This window comes from Physeter macrocephalus, chromosome 20, assembly GCF_002837175.3.
Source record: "Physeter macrocephalus isolate SW-GA chromosome 20, ASM283717v5, whole genome shotgun sequence".
Classification (NCBI taxonomy): domain Eukaryota; kingdom Metazoa; phylum Chordata; class Mammalia; order Artiodactyla; family Physeteridae; genus Physeter; species Physeter macrocephalus.
This window is the reverse complement of record NC_041233.1, coordinates 75362129-75380857: the sequence shown is the minus strand read 5'-3', so window position 1 is coordinate 75380857 and position 18729 is coordinate 75362129. Positions and strand designations below refer to the sequence as shown.

The 18729-nt window shown below is 49.7% G+C and overlaps 1 protein-coding gene across 1 annotated transcript; it reads right to left on the bottom strand.

The window, feature by feature from the left end:
- Positions 1–12544: 12544 nt before the first annotated feature.
- On the bottom strand, positions 12545–18289 carry LOC102982282 (serine protease HTRA1; the record flags this gene model as incomplete). Its single annotated transcript, XM_028481950.2, has 5 exons — positions 12545–13257; positions 14575–14670; positions 16096–16153; positions 16762–16876; positions 18251–18289. Coding segments are annotated over 5 exons (477 nt in total), but the record flags the coding sequence as incomplete, so codon positions are not given.
- Positions 18290–18729: the final 440 nt, after the last annotated feature.

Here is an 18729-nt window from a genome sequence, read left to right as displayed (position 1 = left end):
GTATGAGAGTTCCCTTTCGTCCACATCCTCAGCAACACTGAGTCAACACACTTCTATCTTCAGCTAGTGGTAGCCGTTTCTGTCATTGTTATTACTGCTTGGCAAAAACTCTTTAATCCATTTTTAATTTTTATTTTTTTGCAGGTTTTTAATCCATTAAAAAAAACTTCATCCTCTCAAAACTCTACGGGACAGCATCCACGTGTGTGCGCGCGCACACACACACACACGCACAGCATTAAAGGTTCACCTGGCCGAGCTGACCTAGCTAATGAGTGGCTGAGCGTGGAGCAGAACCGAGGTGCCCCACCTCCTCCCCTGCAAAGCTGCTCCTTGGCGCTGCCTCAAATCAAAGGCCTCCAAGCTGACACACTGGGTGTGGCCAGAGGTGAGACAGGGAGGAGAGTGGACTTCCTCCTCAGGTTACTCAATTTTTCCAGCAACTGGGTGTGGCTGATGTGGGTGCTGGCCCGGACCTCAGCCCAGTTCCCGAAGCCCCTTGGGCTGCACAGTTCTCCGGCTGCATCAACTGCAAGAAGAGTTACGAGCACAGGTGTTTTCCATCTGGGAGCTGACTTTTTTCTCTCTGGACCAGATGAAGTGGTGGAATGCAGTCCCTAACAAAGTCCAGATTGAGCCTTTTAACAGGGAGTTTCCCCTCCGCCCCTAGGTTTTACTGATTCCAGGGTCGCGCCCTACTGCCTCCCAAGGCAATAGGGGTAGCTTAGGATAAAAACACAGCACAACGGTGGACATTCAAAGACTCTCGAATAGAGGCCACAGGGAGAGGGGGCGAGGGAGCGGATGTGGTTTGACAGCAGGTCACAGGGCCGCTTCCGGTAATAGAGTCAACTTGGCTTCCAGTTTGCATGAATCAAGTCTCTTGGTTGCCAGAAACAGAAAGTAACTGGAAGCAGCTCACGCAAAAACGAAGATTCTTTATGCATCCGGGGTGTCCTATGGTCTCCAAGGTCCAGGACAGAGCCGGTCCCCAGGAGGGGACGGGAAGCAGGGGCTCAGGCTGCTTGGGACTCTCTCCTTCCCTCATCACTGCTCCATCAGAGCTCTCTCACTGGCCTCTGGCTTCATTCCGTCCTCCCCCCCTCTCTCCTTGGATTTTCTCTGCTTACCAAGGAAACCTCTGGCTGCCAGCAACTCTCTAATTTGCATCTGCTCCTTTAAAGAGATCCACAACCTTAACCCAGAATCTCTTAATTCCAACCTAAAAAGCCAACAAATTGGAAAGCAGAGCTTGACACTGCATTTGTATGGCAATTTATAGAAGGCTGAATCAATTGCCTAAAATAAAGAATGGGTGTCCTCAGCAATGAACATCAGGGGACTTGGGAGGGAGGGTTGTGGAAGGCTTAACCACTTCTCAGAGCTTCCAGGGCCCTGGTCCCTTCACTGTGCCAGGAGGCTGCTTGGATGCCAATTGCACTTTCCACGTGAATTGGGTGAAGAGATAGTTCCGAGAAAAGTTGTGGATGGGGGAGGGCCCTGAGCAGAAGAAACAATAGATGCTCAGTACAAAGTTGTTTATACTTAAGGCAAAAAGCACCCAGAGAGTGTACGCCATACTCGTTTCTGGCATACACTGCAGTCCCAAACATTTCAGCAGAAACTCAGCTCACCAGGAATCTCTCATCTGAGACTGGAAACAGGAACACGTTCAGAGGATGCCCAGGATGGCGGAGGGATGGAAGAATGCATCCCAGGAAGGCTGCATCTCCTTCTTAAATTCTGGGTGGTTAGCCTAGACGATGAAAGAAGGATGGGCATAGCTGCTGCCCTTAAATGTGCAATGTTGCTGGGGTTCACAGAGGGGTGGGATGGCCTGTATGACCCCTTCAGGCAGAACTGGGGCAAAAAAGTAGAACTTAGCAAGACACAGATACGTGACCCGATTTAAGATAGAGCTGCCTTTTAGGGTTCGGAAGGAATGGACAGCTCATGGTGGTAACTCGTGAAGGAAATTGGGTTAGAGGACTCATAAAATTCTTTCCAGTCTTAGAGAGGAGCCCCCAGGGCTGACCCTGTTCACTGGGTCACAAGCCCTCCTTTTATGAGGCCAATCAGAAAGTTTGCCTTCGCTGGACATTGGGGAAGATACTGGACACAGTGTGTCCTGCAACAGGACTCATCCTGGGGGCTGGAAAACCACTCCCTGTAGGTCTTAAGAAGATTCTGTGGCCAGGGGCCATGTGAGATGCCTTCACCTGTGTCCCTTCACATAGGCTCCACAATGTGTGAGAAAGGTAAAATGATACCCACTTTACAGATCAAGACACTGAACCTTTTCACCATAAAGGTCCATCAATCAGGAAACAGAAAAGTTGATCCTGACATAGTCGTATGATGGAGTACTACAATGGAGAAATAGATGCAGATATAGATATAGATATAGATATAGATATAGACCTATCACGACAGGATAAATCTCAAAAAACAAAGTTGTATAAAAACAGTTATGGAAAAATACACACTATGATACCGTTAATGAAATTCTAAAAGCCTGTATGAAACAGTACATATTGCCCATAGATATATATGCAATATACAAATGTATGAAAAAATGACACATCAAATTAATAACAACAGTTGCCCCTGGGGTGAGGAGACAGGAAGGATGGGATTGGGCAAAGGTGGTCAAAAGGAAGTTCCAATGTATTTGTAAGGCATTTCCTTTTTACGTGTAATAAAGCAAATATAGCAAAGTGGGAGCAGTTATTAAACCTGGTCCAACGGAAGATGGGTGCTTGCTATACTGAGAGACAGAGACAGGAACAAACTGAGGCCCCAGGAGACTAAATAACTTCCAGCTTCACCTGGGACACGGCCTGAAATGCACTTTCCGGGCTGTGCACCCGGCCGCGGGTGGATTCTGACCCAGCTCTGCTCAGTTCCCGCCGCTGCCTCACGTTGGGCTGGAACCATCATGCTTGGCGGCCGCCCTGTCTCCCCCCCGGTTCATTGTCCGGAACCCCAGCAGCCTCAACCTTTAACAATAGGGAAGCCTCAAAAGGTCCAGAGTGTGAATCACTGGCTCAGCACCCCTGCAAGGAGTAAGTAACTCACATCAGAGCCTGAGAAAACCTGAGTGATGGGAGAGGCCTGGAGGCCCGGCGGGTGCGGAAACAGAGGAGGGCAGAAACGGCTGTAAATAAATGTTCTCAGCCTGACAACTTGCCACCCTGGAGAAGACCAACTTATCATCTCCGTTCCCAGTATTTCTTGCTGGGAGGAAGAGGGCCCAGCATGAGGTGGAAACAGATCTGATCTCCCAGGCAGCGTTTCTCAGCTACGGGGCCTGCTAACCTACAGGTTCCCAGGCTCAGCTCCGGGTGGGTGTGGGGGTCAGGAATCCAGGGTGGAGGGGATCCTCAGACCAGGTGTGTCCCTGTGGACAGATACACAGCAGTTTACACCCGGTCACAGCCCAGTGCCACGGGGCACACTAAGTCCTGCTGATCTTCAAAAATGGGAGAGCTGCTTAGAAGTAAAGAGAATTATGACCAGAGGAGATAAACACAGCGGGAGAGGAAACCAGCTACCCAAAGTGAAGATCAGAGAGGTGCCTCCAGTGGTATTCCCCTGCCCCTTAGGTCTATAACTGTCCCAAATTTCAAAGTACGGGAAGCCAGAGGCAGCAGGATGCTTCCCATTGGCCGGGAGGGACACAGCAAATGCCTGAGAGTGTGGCGGAGATTTCTCTACCGCAGCTCATTTTCTCATTATTCCTCAGCTGTTCATTTCCTTCTCCTGGCCCCACTGGAGAGGCTGTATGTAAGGTCCTTGCTGTCAGGGGGCTTGTATTAATGTTTCAGCGGGAGAAACAAACAATAAACAAGCAGACAAGTAAATGAGATCGGTGTGTGCGCACACAGAAGAGAAGGGGGCTGCTGTGGCTGGATCACAGAAGGGAACCGGGGGTGGGGGGTCAGAGCTGCCCCCGTAGGCCTGGCGATGCTGCCCACAGCCATGGCTGGGGGAAGCTGCCCATCCTGCCCGCAGGCTCGCCGGCTGGTCCTCCCGGCTGCTTCCTCCCGGCACCCTTCCCTTTCACAGCCCAGTCCTCTGACACCTCCCTGGACTTTCATGAGGTCGGGTCACCCCCTAGTGGACACATCTACCCCGTCATCCCAGCCGTGATGCTGAATGCGACCTTTTCTCCTCTCCCAGCCGAGTAATGAATAGTTTAGGGGTCTGGAGCTCAGATGTGATACGCCTGCTTCATAGGTAGAGAGGAGGTTATAAAATGACCCGGGAGGAGGAGAGGAACCCTGTGTGAGCAGGGACCAGGTGGTCCCAGACCTAGTAGCCCAACAGTCCTAAAGGGGCTTGGCGGGGGCATTCACGGAGGGAAGAGAGCACAGTAGCCGGCCAGGGGCACCTGGGGCGGGCAGACAATGCAAGAGGCCGAAGGCACTGCCCGAGAGCCCAGGAGGGAGGTGACGGTGGCTTCATGGAGTAGAGGCAGCCGTGGTCCTCAAAAGCCTCCTCCGTCCCGATTGGGCTCTGAGGGATTTTTGTCACAAGGACAGGTGACTGCCACAGGAGAGGGGTGGCACCCAGGGGGTAGAAACGCACACAGAAGCGGTCTGCCTGGCGCACCTCACAGAGCCCCCAGCGCAAGGCTCAGCGTCCCCCCCCGCCCCCGGCCTCATTAGTCAAGAACAGACTTTCTTCCATCAGAACATGTGTTTCTGTTGCAGGCAAAGGACGCGTCGGGAAGCCCTGGCAGAGCAGGTTGCAAGGAACCGGGCTTGGAGCTACGTGGGGGCCACGTGGGGGCCGGCAGCAACGCTCCCAGCACTTGCGATTGGGGTTTTCACTTTTATTTCAGGGATAACTCAGCAGGCTTGAGCCTGCTGGGGAATCTCTTCCTTGGGAGGCTCTAAAAGGCACCCTCCTCTCACCTTTGCCCAGAACGCCTATCTTGGATCTGCAGTCTGGGCCAAAGGAAGCAGACGGGGCCACTGCTGGAAGCCAGTGTCGGGGAGCAGAATCTGAAGTCATTTTCTGGGTCAGGCAGGTGCTTCCTTTGGCTCTAGGGCTTGATGGTGAATTCATCTCATTCAGACGTTTGTTTTTTCTTTTTTTCTTTTTTTTTTTTTTGCAGTACGCGGGGCCTCTCACTGTTGTGGCCTCTCCCGTTGCGGAGCACAGGCTCCGGACGCGCAGGCTCAGCGGCCATGGCTCACAGGCCCAGCCGCTCCGAGACATGTGGGATCTTCCCGGACCGGGGCACGAACCCGTGTCTCCTGCATCGGCAGGCGGACTCTCAACCACTGCGCCACCAGGGAAGCCCCAGATGTTTGTTTTTAACCTTTAATTAATAGACTATTTTTGAGAGCAGTTTTAGGTTGGCAGCAAAATCGAGGAGGCAGTGAAGTTCCCATACACCCCCTGCCCCACCCCACCCACAGGCTCCCCCCATCACCATCCCCCCCGACGGTACGTTCGTCACAGCTGGTGAACCTACAAGACACATCCTTATCACCCAGAGTTCACAGTTTGCACTAGGGTTTACTCTGTGTCGTACATTCTATGAGTTTGGACCAATGTATGTGTCCATCATTATAGCATCATACAGAATAGTTTCATTGTCCTAAAAATGCTCTATGCTTCACCCATTCATCCGTCTCCCTCCTAACTCCTGGCAGCCACTGATTTTTTTTTTTTTTTTTTTTACCGTCTCCATTGTTTTGCCTTTCCCGGAATGTCACATTGTTGGAATCATGCGGTAGGTAGCCTTTGCAAATTGGCTTCTTTCACTCAGTAATAAGCATTTAAAGTTCCCCCGTGTCTTTTCAGGGTTTGCTAGCTCATTTCTTTTTAGCATTGGGTCATATTCCATTGCCTGGATGTTTACTTATTCATTCAACTACCGAAGAACACCTTGGTTGCTTCTAAGTCTTGGCAATTATGAATAAAGCTGCTAAAACCTCCACGTGCCGGTTTTTGTGTGGACGTAATTTTTCTTTCTAGATGCTTTTGCTTTCACTCTTTGTGGCTTTTCAGCTTAAAGTAATTTGACTGGTGAGAAAGCTGTGCTGACAAATGTTTACCCCTCTTCCCACCCAAATCCAGGATAGGGACTGGGCGTGGGGCTCCAGGCCACTAAGCCAGCCAGTACGGAAGATGCTCTGGGGCCGCTGCCATGGGAGCCAGCACACGCGTTCAGGAGGCAAAAAGCCTGGTTTCGACCTGCTCTGACTTTAGTGTGTCATCCAATGAGGAACGCTGCCCCTCTGAGCTTCAGTTTCCTCCCGTCAAAAGGGAGGCAGCAAGGTTGACTAGGGTGCCATCAGAATTCCCCGGGACGGTGGCTGTAGAGCCTGAGTAGCGCAGATCACAGAAACAGGTCGCAGGAATGGGTGCATGACCAAGATGAAAAGTAGAAACGGATGTGGTAAGCCGCTACCTCAGCTGCCCTGTCTTGAGAGGACACTCCCTCAAAACCCCCATTCACTTTGATCTACTTTCATTAGTACAGGAGAGCAGCTCAGACTCTTTCACACCCACTCCACCTTTCTCAATTTCAGTCATTAAATATCAGTGCAATTAACTTATGAGGGAAAGGGCAAGGATGATAAACCAGAAAACAGCTAAAAATGTTGAGGCTTCTAATGAAAAAGCATGTATATATACGTATCACTGACTCACTTCGCGGTACAGCAGAATTTAACCCAACACTGTAAATCACCTAGACTTCGATAAAATTAGTTTTAAAAAAAATGTTGAGATTCTCGGGTGTCAGGATTTTTGAGGAAGTCTGAGGTCAGTGCGAGTGTTTTACTGATCTTCTCTTCCTGGAGGTTTTAGGACGTGTTCTTTGGGCTCAGCGTCAGTGCCAGGCCTTCAAAGATGGCGCACACTGCTTACCCTGGGTATGGTTTCAGACTTTGTGTTCCAGATCTAATGACTCATCAGAAGACAGCACAATGGAAAAGGCACGAAGGCAGACCGGCAGCTGGGGGAGGATGCCCGGATTATCTGTGAACGAACGCGAGACGGGTGTGCCTCGGGCCCTCCCTTACTGCCCACAGCGTTTATGACCCTTTCTGGGGGGCGATGCCCGTGAAACCATGTGAGCTTTCCCGTTTGGCAAAGTCATTCTCACAAAACAGCCACTAACATCATTACTGCTTCAGAGATGGGTCAAGTGAAAATTATACCACACTGGAAATGTGGGTCTTCAGTTACAAAGGTCACTGGGCAGCATCAGCCAGAGGTGGTGGGATAATGGCCGAGTGGTTAAGGGAGGGCTTGAAGCTCACGCAGCTCAGTATCTAAAAAACAAACACCCCAATCCAAAAATGGACAGAAGACCTAAATAGACATCTCTCCAAAGAAGACATACAGATGGCCAACCGACACATGAAGGGATGCTCAACACATTTTCCATTAAAGTTATGTACAGTTTTCACTATTATAAATAATTCTATGATGAATATCTTCGTATAAAGAGACTTGGGGGCACATTTTTTGGTATTTAAGATGGTTTCTTTAGAAAGATTCCCAGATGTGGATTTACTAGGGTTTAGGTTATAAATCTTTAAAGTTCTTGTTGCATACTACCAATATGCTAATGGACATGTTTTACCAATTCTATTTTCATCAGCTGAGAAAATGTTCACTTAACCCACTAACTTCAAAAGTGAAAAACAGCCTTCAAAAATGTGTTTGACTACAAATAGAACTACCATATGACCCCGCAATCCCACTACTGGGCATATACCCTGAGCAAACCATAATTCAAAAAGAGTCATGTACCAAAATGTTCATTGCAGCTCTATTTACGATAGCCAGGACATGGAAGCAACCTAACAAGCAACCGACAGATGAATGGATAAAGAAGATGTGGCACATATACACAATGGAATATTACTCAGCCATAAAAAGAAATGAAATTGAGTTATTTGTAGTGAGGTGGATGGACCTAGAGTCTGTCATACAGAGTGAAGTAAGGCAGAAAGAGAAAAACAAATGCCGTATGCTAACACATAGATATGGAGGGAAGGGTAAGCTGGGACAAAGTGAGAGAGTGGCATGGACATATATACACTACCAAATGTAAAATAGATAGCTAGTGGGAAGCAGCCGCATAGCACAGGGAAATCAGCTCAGTGCTTTGTGACCACCCAGAGGGGTAGGATAGGGAAGATGGGAGGGAGGGAGACACAAGAGGGAAGAGATATGGGGACATATGCATATGTATAACTGATTCACTTTGTTATAAAGCAGAAACTAACACACCGTTGTAAAGCAATTATACTCCAATAAAGATGTTAAAAAAAAATAAAAAAGAGAGAGGTCTCGAAGCCAGGCACTTGAGTTCCAATGAAGCAGGTTTACCTTCCTTCTTGCTGTGTGACTTCAGGCTGGTTACTTAACTGCTCTGTGCCTCACTATCCTCATCAGTAAAATGGGGATCCTACAATGGTGGTGGAGGAGGAAGAGGAGATGGGGTGAAAGAGGATCAGGCAGTTCATATACAAAAGCTTACCTGACCCAGTGAGACACATGTAACAGAATACTATTTTCATAACATATCTGAACCACTTTTCATTTTTATTTTTTTAACTAATAATGCATTTGTTAGTGTTTATTTCATTTGATGTTTGCTGATTCTTGGCAGGCACCACACAGAGGCAACTTTTAAAGTTCTAAATAAAACAACTGCCTCATGGCAGGAAGGCCTCTGCTCTCTGCATGTTCCACCCACATTTTGATGGAAACACCAGAGGACCATTGGCTCCGGGTGGGAGCCAGCACGGACAGCAGGGAGTCAGCCCAGCTGGGCCCCAGAAGCAGGACACAGATGGGTTTGGAGGCCCAGGTAGCCAGGCCCAAGGTCTTCTGCAAAGACCGTGGCCCTTCTGATGTGGGTTTCCAACACACGGGCACTATTTGATTCCAGGAACAGGCCTTGTGCTTGGCAGGCAGACTCCTTCCTGTGAGCTGTGGCTCAGTGCATCCTGGGGGTGCGGGGGGACACATGCTCAGAAGTGTCACCAACAACGCTTGTTTCAAAACAGGGGTGGCTTTTCAAGTGAGTATCCTGATGGTCCGCTCATATTCAGCCGGCCAACAGTCTCATCCCATAGGCCAATTCTGGTGACAGTTCTTTAGAAGCATGTGGGGTCACTGCAGGAGAGATGGGCAGTGGTACGTGAACATGGCTCTGGAGAGCTACAGGAAGCACTGTGGAGCGGGTGAGACGCGGCAGCCAGGTGGACAGGCGGTGGGGAAGAGGAAATGGTCCAGAGGGAAGGGGCAGTGCGGGAGCAGGCCGCCCGCTGCGGCCCACCTGTCAGTTACATCATCAGAATGGCTCAGAGTGAACCCCCAACATCAGTTCTTTTTTAAAACACCTTTGCGCTGAGTCTTACATCCAGCTCAGCCCGGAGGACCCAGTAGAAACCTATTTGCCATCGTGGCACAAAGCCACCCTGGTGCTGCCATACCCCTGACCTACCTATAACCACCTTCAGAGGAGAAGCCCGCTTTCGTCGTCACCCGGAACCCGCACCGGCCCACTCGCCCCGACACGGGCCCCCTTCCGCACAACCTCAGCGAGCCCGGCCCTGACTTGAGTGGCATTTACCAAAATGGGCCCAGCACCCTTGCCGGCCAATCAAAGCACCACCGTCGGAGGCTCGGGCCTGCCTAAAGCATTAACCAGGTGGAGACAAGCACTGAGCAAGTTCTCGTAAACACACGCTGCCCTTCACCCCGTCCACCAGACATGGGCATTCTTCCAAATTTTCACACAGAAAAGAGCATGACCCTGTACAGAGCTGCTGGCGTGACACCCACTCAGCTGGGCCCGGAAAGCACAGTAAAGGAATTCTTGCACTCAGAGCCTCTCCTGGCCAGAGCATCTCGTAAAGCATCCCGCAGGGCTGGACGGGGACCGGCAAGTGATGCAAACGTGCTGGCGAAATCCAGCCCCTGTGACTGGCAGCGTCGCTTGACGTTTCGCAAAAGCTGGAAGCAGAGGACTGGAGCCGGGGGGCCGAGATTGGAAGATGTGTGGGTGAGCGGAAGGAGCTTTGCAGGAGACAGAGAAGAGGGGCAGCTGCTGATCTACCAGCCGAGGGGGCTGTTGAGAGACCTGAAAGGGCCAGGATGAGTCACCAACCCAGCAGGGGCTGAGTCCGCACACCCCCATGACCACCTTCTAGAAGTGGTGATGGACCTAGGCTACACAGAGATGAAGGGACCAGAAGGCTTGCCTAAGAAGGTAAAGATGGGCCGCGTGGCACCGTACAAAAGCCACGAACTCAGACCTCCTGGGCTGAAATCACAGCTCCCGCTTATTAGCCCTGTGGCTTCATCAAGATGCCCAATTTCGGAAGAGCCATTTCTTTACCTGTCAAAGGGGATAAATGTGGCATCCACCTCAGGGCTGATCTGAGGATTGAACGACTGGCTAATAAATGTAAGATGCTCAACATGGTGTCTGTTACACAGCAAGCATCCAACAGACGTCTGCTACTGTGAGTGTCATTAAAGACCAGAACGATGGTAGGCTAATAACAACAAAAACACTAGCAGCTGTATTGACCTAGTGGCACGTGCCATCATGGTTAACCCTCACAACTCCAGTACAAGGGGGACATTATTATTGTTCCACATTTTACACAGGGGGAAACTGAGGCTCAAAGACAGTTAACATATATGTCGCTAGTATTTATTGAGTGCTTACCGTGTGCCATGTATTAGTCCATTTAATCCCCACAACAGCCATAGGAAGTATTATTATTATCCCCATCTTACAGATGGGAAACAGGAACAGAGAGGTTAAGTAACTCTTCAAATGTCACACAGCCAGTACAATGTAGACAGTAGAGTGAACCCAAGTCCATCTAACTTCGAAAGCCATGCTCTTTCAACTCGGCTCTACCTCCCAGGTTTTAAGGCTAATTCGGGCTGCAAAAACCTCCATCACAGCCCAAAGGAAGAAAAAGAAATATCCGTTCTGAGAAGTCCTGTGAAAGCTTAAAGGAGGAGTACGGGGTGCTAGGATGAGCAGCTCCCACAGGACACAGGTCCCCACAGGCCCGTGCAGCCTTGTGACCAAACACATCATGTGCCTACAGCGTGCCAAGCGGTCCTTTCTGCAGCCTTGTATGTAGGCCTAAAAACCAAACATATGCCGGCAAAACTCCAACCGCACCCAGAGCCCTGTGGGTCTTCGGGAGATATTGCTGAGCGTTTACAGACAATTCAGGCCCATCAGTCGCCAGGCCGATTCCTTCCAGAGGAACCATCTGTGATCTCCCGAGTGGACGACAGGCTGAAGATAGATGGGCTGGGGGCCGGGTGGGCTCTGATCTCAGTGCCACCCAGCACGTCCTCCCCACCTGTGGCAGCACCTCGGCCCCGGGCACCACCGGAGGAGCAGGCCCACGGGCAAAACACCTGAGGATGAACCCCTGAAGCTACAGGCCATTCTCTGAGCCCCCACCTTTAATGAGGAGGGAGGGAGCGCAAAACCCATGCCAGGAGGGAAAGCGTTTACCGGCTCCTTCCTGACTCTACAAGGCCATCTAAGCGGAGGACAGAGGCACGTACCGCGCTCAGCAGAGCACAAGCTGCTCGGCCGCCGAGCGCCAGTACTGATGGGGGCTTGGCTTTGCTGCGCCTCCACTTCGCTGCGGCCTTTCACCTTCCACAGCCTCTCCAGTTACGAACTGCTCACAGAGATGTCGTGGTGGAGGAAGGATTAAGCTCTCAGTCTACAGAACTGAACCTCCCTCCTGTCCGAGGCCCCCCTCTGGCCTGCTGACACTTAGAAAGCCGTCAGGCTCTGCTCTGGGTGTAAGCAGGGTCCTCTGTGGTGGGCGCTTCCCCGCAGGCACTCAGGCCTGTGCAAACTTCCAAGCTAAAGCTCGGCCGCCAGAGTCATGGGTCCAGCTTGCCAAACTCCTGGAAGCTTTCATGGAGCTAAAAGTGCCCACAGCTGCTTTAGGCCGCATCTGTTCAAGGACACACCGAGGGGAGCCCTGCTCCAAACCCCACAAGGTTTAAGATCTATTTCAGAGCCCCAGACAGCTGGAATCAGCTTCAACCTGTGCTTTCTAAAGACTCCGGACTGTTCTTGGGTCGCATCCTGGTCTCCTGAACCATCTCCCTCTCAGAAAGAGACCTAGTTTCTCAACGGAAGCTCTGGGGTCCCACTCTGCATTCACCCCTCTACCCTCGGCCCTGTGCCTTGCCTGGCACACAGCAGAGGTCCAGAAAATCTTTGCTGACTTGTTGCACGATGTGTGGAGTTAACAGCCTCTCTCTAGTTTGAAAAGCTCCAGGTTCAAGGGCAACTGACCTCAGGCCTCTTTCATGAAGCCAGGGTGGCCAGGCACAGTGTTCACAGCACTGGTAAACCCCCGGGAGGATTTTGAAATAACTGGTGCGACCTCAAGCTCAACCCTCACGGACAACGTGGTGTAATGAGCAGGCCGTTGACATCATAATCAATTCAAAGAGACTCCAACCAGCCGTTCCCAGCAAAGAAGGACGCCAGAAAGCAAAGTATGAAGAAGTATTTTAATAGCTCAAACTCCAAGTCACTGTGCGCCCGGTTCCGAAGAGATTCCTAAAAGAGGCAACTTTGGCCATTTTGGAAGCCAGCGTTCACCCTCCCGTGGTCTCGGCATCTCCCTCCTCTGGATGCTGACTCGGAGGAGAGCATAAACACGCCTGGTACCATCCTGGCTCCCATGGGACCTTCCTCTTACCTACACGTTATAGCAACAGCCTTAGCTGGACTAAGATGATGACTCGGTTAAAGAAGGAGACAAACGTTGACTGTCCAAGCAGGAGCAGTCCAAGCTGGCAAGAAAAAGCACACTGCGTACATACGATACAGAAGGGCGAGCTTCTGCCTGCGGGTTTACAACGTTACACTGGCTTTGCCTACGACCTATCAAGAAGGATTCTGCCGGCCAGTGTTTCTGCTGAACAAGCAACATGGCGGTCAAAAGTCTTGGGCATCCAGTGCCACCGGCCCAGAGTCATCATGCATCGTCCACTGGAGAGTCTTTAAGGGAAACATGAAGTCCAGCTCAGGCCTCTGCCTACGGGTCGATTTCTTCGGGAATCACGGTGATCATAATGTCTTCATTGCCCCTGCGGACAACCATGTTCAGGGTGCTTTCCTTCTTAATGACGTCGCTGACGTCGTTGGCGGAGACCACCGACTGTCCATTGATGCTAATGATGACATCATTTTCCTTGAGCCCACCACTGCAACACAAAGGGAAATGCGATTGTAATGTTTCCATTCCTCCTGGTCTAACTGCCACGAAAGGTGATCAACTTTACATCGACAGAGGCACAGTTTAGGACCTAAAAGCCCAGAGCAAACAGGGTGGGGTAACAGTTAACTTATGTGAGACTGGCTTAAACCACCAATGGGTTGCATTATTTCCTTTTGAGGTTTTTAGGCCACATCATCAACCACGTCCATTGTAGAAATGCCTACCAGCACTTGTATGATCTTATCATAGATGGACCCCAAAGGAGATGAGGATGTACCATCTACCATGTAGCAGGACCGTGGCCCACTTGCTTGTAATGGGTGTTACAACGCAGAGAGCAGCTCCTACAGGGATGAGTTGATGGCTCTACTGTGAGACATCTGCTTTGTGCTGTTGCTGGGACTGTAGCTCTTCTGTATGACAGTGTCCAATAAGCGGTTATGGTTCTTAATGGTCTAGCACAGGAGTCAGCAAACTTTTTCTGTACATGGCCAGACAGGAAATATTTTAGGCTTTGCAGGCCAGATGGTCTCCATCACAGCAACTCAACTCTGCCGTGGTAGTCCAAAAGCCACCATAGACAATATATGATCCGTTGGGCATGGCCGTGACCCAGTAAAACTTCATTTACGTAACACTGGAATTTGAATTTCACATCACTTTCATGTGTCCTAAAATACTGTTCTCATTTAAATTTTTTCAACCACTTAAAAATGCAAAATCTGTTCTTCCAGATCTGGTCCCCAAGAAACAGTTTACTGGCCCCTCCCTGGTCTAGCACCTCTCTCTGGATACTTCATCGATACAGGTAACAGACCCTGATTGTTAGCTGACCTACTTCTTTTCATGTTATTTTGATGTTCCCTGGGTTATTCTTCTAGAGGTGTGGATAAGTACGGCCTGATTGATAACAGACATAATTAGCGAAGGCTTCAGGAGGAGATGCATCCAGCAGCCTAGGACAGGACCACTGCTTGAGGTCTCCGGGACATTGCTCCTCCAAGCCCCTTTCCCCAGCCAGGCCTGTTCTGGAGACTCATAACAAGTCCGATATCACTCTTTCCATCTGATACCCCTCCTCAAGAGGACTTTTGAAGATAGGAAGCAACCTTCTGCTGGTGAGTCCTGCGCTGAACCAGGTTGGAAGTTCTGACCGGCAGGACCGACCAAGGATGTCCGACCATTTTGTCAAGGATTCTCACAATCACCTGAGCTGATACGAAAAGAACAGCCCCTTGGCCCCTGCCCCCTACCTTCAAGAAACACAAGGATATTAGGAAAAGGGAAAATAATTCTAACTCACGCTTCTGCGGGGGTATCAGGAATTACTTCGATAATATACGCTCCTGAAAGCACATCTGGGAAGTCTCGGTGGCGATCCTTCAGCTCTTTGGCTTTGCTGCTCAGGACAAAGGGCACCTGTATTAATGTCAAGTAACAACGGGGCTCCTGCCCGGCTTCTCCTCCTTCCCTGATTCTAACGTAAAATTCCTCCAGGGGTTTGGATTCTGCTTCAAATTGCCTATTTCCTAGAGTTACTGGATAACAGCAAGGGAAGTGTTTTATCATTATTATTATTAACTGATAGTAGCTACCACTTAAGGAGTCAGTACAATATAGTGGTTGGCCTGCTTTGGAGCCCCAGCTCTGACGCTTCCTGACTGTGTGATCTTGGGCAGTTGCTTAACCTCTCTGTGCCTCAGTTTTCTCACCTGTAAAACAGGGATAACGACATGGGATTGTCGTGAGGACCCGATGAGACCATCTAGGTCCAGCACCTGGCCCAGTGCCAAGCACGTGATAAATAGTGGGCAGGGTGGCCGTGGCTAGTGACCACTGCCACCACCCGTTCATCCAAGCTTCGATACGCATGAAATCACTCAGTCCTCACCGCATACCAACGTGCCTGCACAGTTATCCTCATTCCGGAGAGGAGGAAATTGAGGCACTCAGGGGTCAAGCCATCGCAAGGTCACAAACCAGGAAACAGTAGAGCTGGGACAAGAACCCAGGAAGCTGGGCCCCGGGGCCCATGTTCCTTCCTTACGCCTTCACCTCTCAGAGCTCCCAAACAAGACCCGATGCACATTTTAGTCTTGGCAAAAGCCAGCTGAGAAAGGTACCACCACTTATTACACGTGTCTAAACTATAGTCGTGTGTTCACAATTAATAGCTAATTAACTACAATAATTAATACATTAATATTTATATCAATATGTTCTGCTCTTTGCCAACTTTACCTCCAAGAGTTTGAACCAAGCCCTTAGGTACCAGGACTCCTACGATTACACCAGATTTTTTCATCAAGGTTAAAATACCAGTATGTTATGAGTCTGGCAGCCACATACCACAACTTCCACCAGCTCGGGGGGGAAAAACAAGCCCATCAGTCATGCTGGGCCTGCCTGGCATTCCAGGAGCCTCAGGCCACAGGCGGCAGAGCTAAGGAAAGGCAGGGAGCTCTGGGGCTGAGGGAGGTGTTTGGGGCACTCCTGGAATGTGAGTTTCAACAGAGCAAGTGGTGAAAGGAAGGCATGGGGGAGTGACGAACACCCCGGCTTTTCAGGCCTGCCTTCAAAGAAGAGTGGAATCTTCCAGAAGGAAAGACCTGCTCAGAACCCAAAAACAAACATGAAGGATAAAACAAGAGGCCAAGGCTAATGGCCCTCCTCTCTTTCCTAATGTTACTTAACTTTAACCAGAAACGGAGCTGTCTTGAAGCAGAGTAAGGTTTCCCTTTTAGGGGTGCCAGTGAGAGCCTTCTGAAGTTCAGGTTTGTTTTAAATTTAAGACACAGACCGACACAGACATTCTGTTACCCACCTGGATGTCAGTGACATCATTCGGATGCCAATATACTTCTTCTTGGTGATGGCTTTGCCTGGTGTGACAACAAAAGGACAACAGAAGGTCAGCCTAGTTGGCGGCTGTGCCGGGTACACCACGAGCCATGGGGTTCAATGCCCCAGTTTGCCGTGTAGAGTCAGGACCATAGGGGGATGCGCTTGGCTTGTGGGTCAAACCCTGATTGGGATCCTACCTGCCTCCTCTCTTGCCCAGGTAGAAGGTAAACATCACACCTGCAAGGGACCCTGTTGAGCCTCAAACCCCCAGCCTGACTCAAGCAGAAGGATCAATAAACATTTGTGGAATGAATGAGCTCCATGAACCTCAGTTTTCTCATCAGTAAGATGGGACTAATAATTCCCACCTGATCAAGCAAAGGAATTAAATGACATAATGAATAATGAAGTGAAATGACGTACAAAAATCACCCAGGATCAGGCCTGGTACATACCAGACTGAACCATATGACACATTCATGATCATAGGTCGAAAATAGTCCAACACCTATGACCTAATACCACGGGCTTAATAGCCTGCGTTCCTTTCCCTTCTGACCTTCAGGGTGTCGTTTTCCCTGACCCAAGTCCCCCCGGGGGCACCCCAGGCCTAAATCTCCCGAGGGCTGCCTGGGCCTTGCTCTACCTTTGGCTTGTCGGTCGTGGGATTCCGTTAGGAACTTTTTAATCTTATCAGATGGAATTGCAAAGGAGATACCAGCTGTCACTTTCAGTGTGTTAATTCCAATCACTTCACCATCCTGAAAAGCAAGATGGAAACAGCTTACTGAATCCATGAAGGTTCACCTGAAGATAGGCACCGATACAGAGTGGAGAATTTGCAAGAAAGGAGCCTTGGAGCTTCTTCAGAGAAATGTGTGAGGTGGGGGGAGCTGGAGGGAGGGGGCTCCTGGGTCGTGGAGGGAGAGGCCTGACTCGGGCAGCGTAAGCCAATCTCAGCAACGGAAGAATCGACACCCACTCGACTCAGAGCTGAGTGGTCACCACGCCGAAAGCACAGCAACAGACAGTTTCAAAATGCACATTTGCTCCTTTGGCACGGAATACATTTCCAAAAGCCCCAGAGTCCTTTAGATGGCTGTCCACACCTTCCTGCTTCCCCCATTTCCAGCGATCTTAAGATTCCTCTGCTGACGTCAGGGAGAAACAACCTCAATAGCGCTTAGGGCGGACAGACTTCATCATCAGGAAAACAAAGCCTCACCTCCGAGCAGACTCCGGGGCACGCGGGGGAGGCAGAGGCCTCCCAATCGCATCTCACTGCCTCTGCTTGTCACAGACTAGCTTTAAATCATGGAGGAAGCCAGTCTACAGGGTGTGCTTCAATCCAAGATAAATTCACAGTTCAGTGAACGCCACACCATAGGAAACCATCCTGGTATAACATTCTGGCCTCACACCATCCAACCATTATTCTGAACGCTATTGTTAAAGGGTCGTTCAACTCGGACTTAGAAGGGAAAACTGCCAGGAGAGTTTAAGTCACTTCTTGCACATTTCCCGTAGCGCTGAGAATTCAGTCCCTGACTCAGAGGGACCATCAAGAAGGCACCGCCATCCTGCGCTTTGCTAAACAAGGCCTCGATTTCACCTGTAAATGAGAGTTGGGATGGGTGACCCTGAGCTGCACCCTGGCTCTGACTGTCTGATTCTAAGGCTTCCCTTTTTTGCTTAAATAAAATATAAACTTAGGTGACGTCTTTGTGAGCGGGGTAACTTCTCATTCCAGCCTGGTCTTAGAGGAGGGCCCCTGGCCAAGACAAACCCTGTGGATGAGCCACGCCAGCTCCTTAGGCAGCGTAGGGATGGGCCAGAACTGCTGACACCTTCAAAATAAAGACCCACTCCTTTAACCACTCCTGGATTGGACCTGAATTCCAATGCCTTTACTTGTAACTTTGAAACATAAGCATGTCTGCTGGCATAGCAGTTCCAATCCAAACTCCATCATGCCTCACTCTCTCCAGAAAAAATAAGAAGAGTAATTTGCAAGGTACAGTACGGTCACAGATTTCACTTTAAAAGAATTAGATAATGTGCTTTGGCAAGTTCATGCCTGAAAAGAAACCAAAAGGGAAAGAAAGACATGTACATAGATTTTTAAAAGGCCTTACCAGGTTTACTAATGGGCCTCCGGAGTTTCCATACTGAAATTAAGCAAAAATTAAAAGGTTATGAGTTTATGTCATTACATGGTCCGATATACTTCTCTGCCTGGCAGGTCCCTGAGTGCAAGTTCTTGCCGGAGTTTTGTTCCTGTCTACCTGATATTTTGCTGGGAAAAAAAGGACCTTAAACAAGTCTCAGAAAGTTTTAGATGTGCCATAAAGGGGATATATATAGATATATATATATATATGTAGATAGATGGATAGATTTTTTTTTAAATTTTTCTATTTTTGCTCCAAAGCCCAGAGGCCAACTACAAATTCCCAAAACACCCAACACATCTTCCTTGTCTTGGCAATAGGCTGGCTGCCCACTTGCTCCAGTATCACAGTATTTCAAATCTTCAAAACCGCCCCCCCCACATCTATGTGACCCCTACTTTGCTGCTCGGTCTGGAAATCCACATGGTTTGCTCCATTTCCAT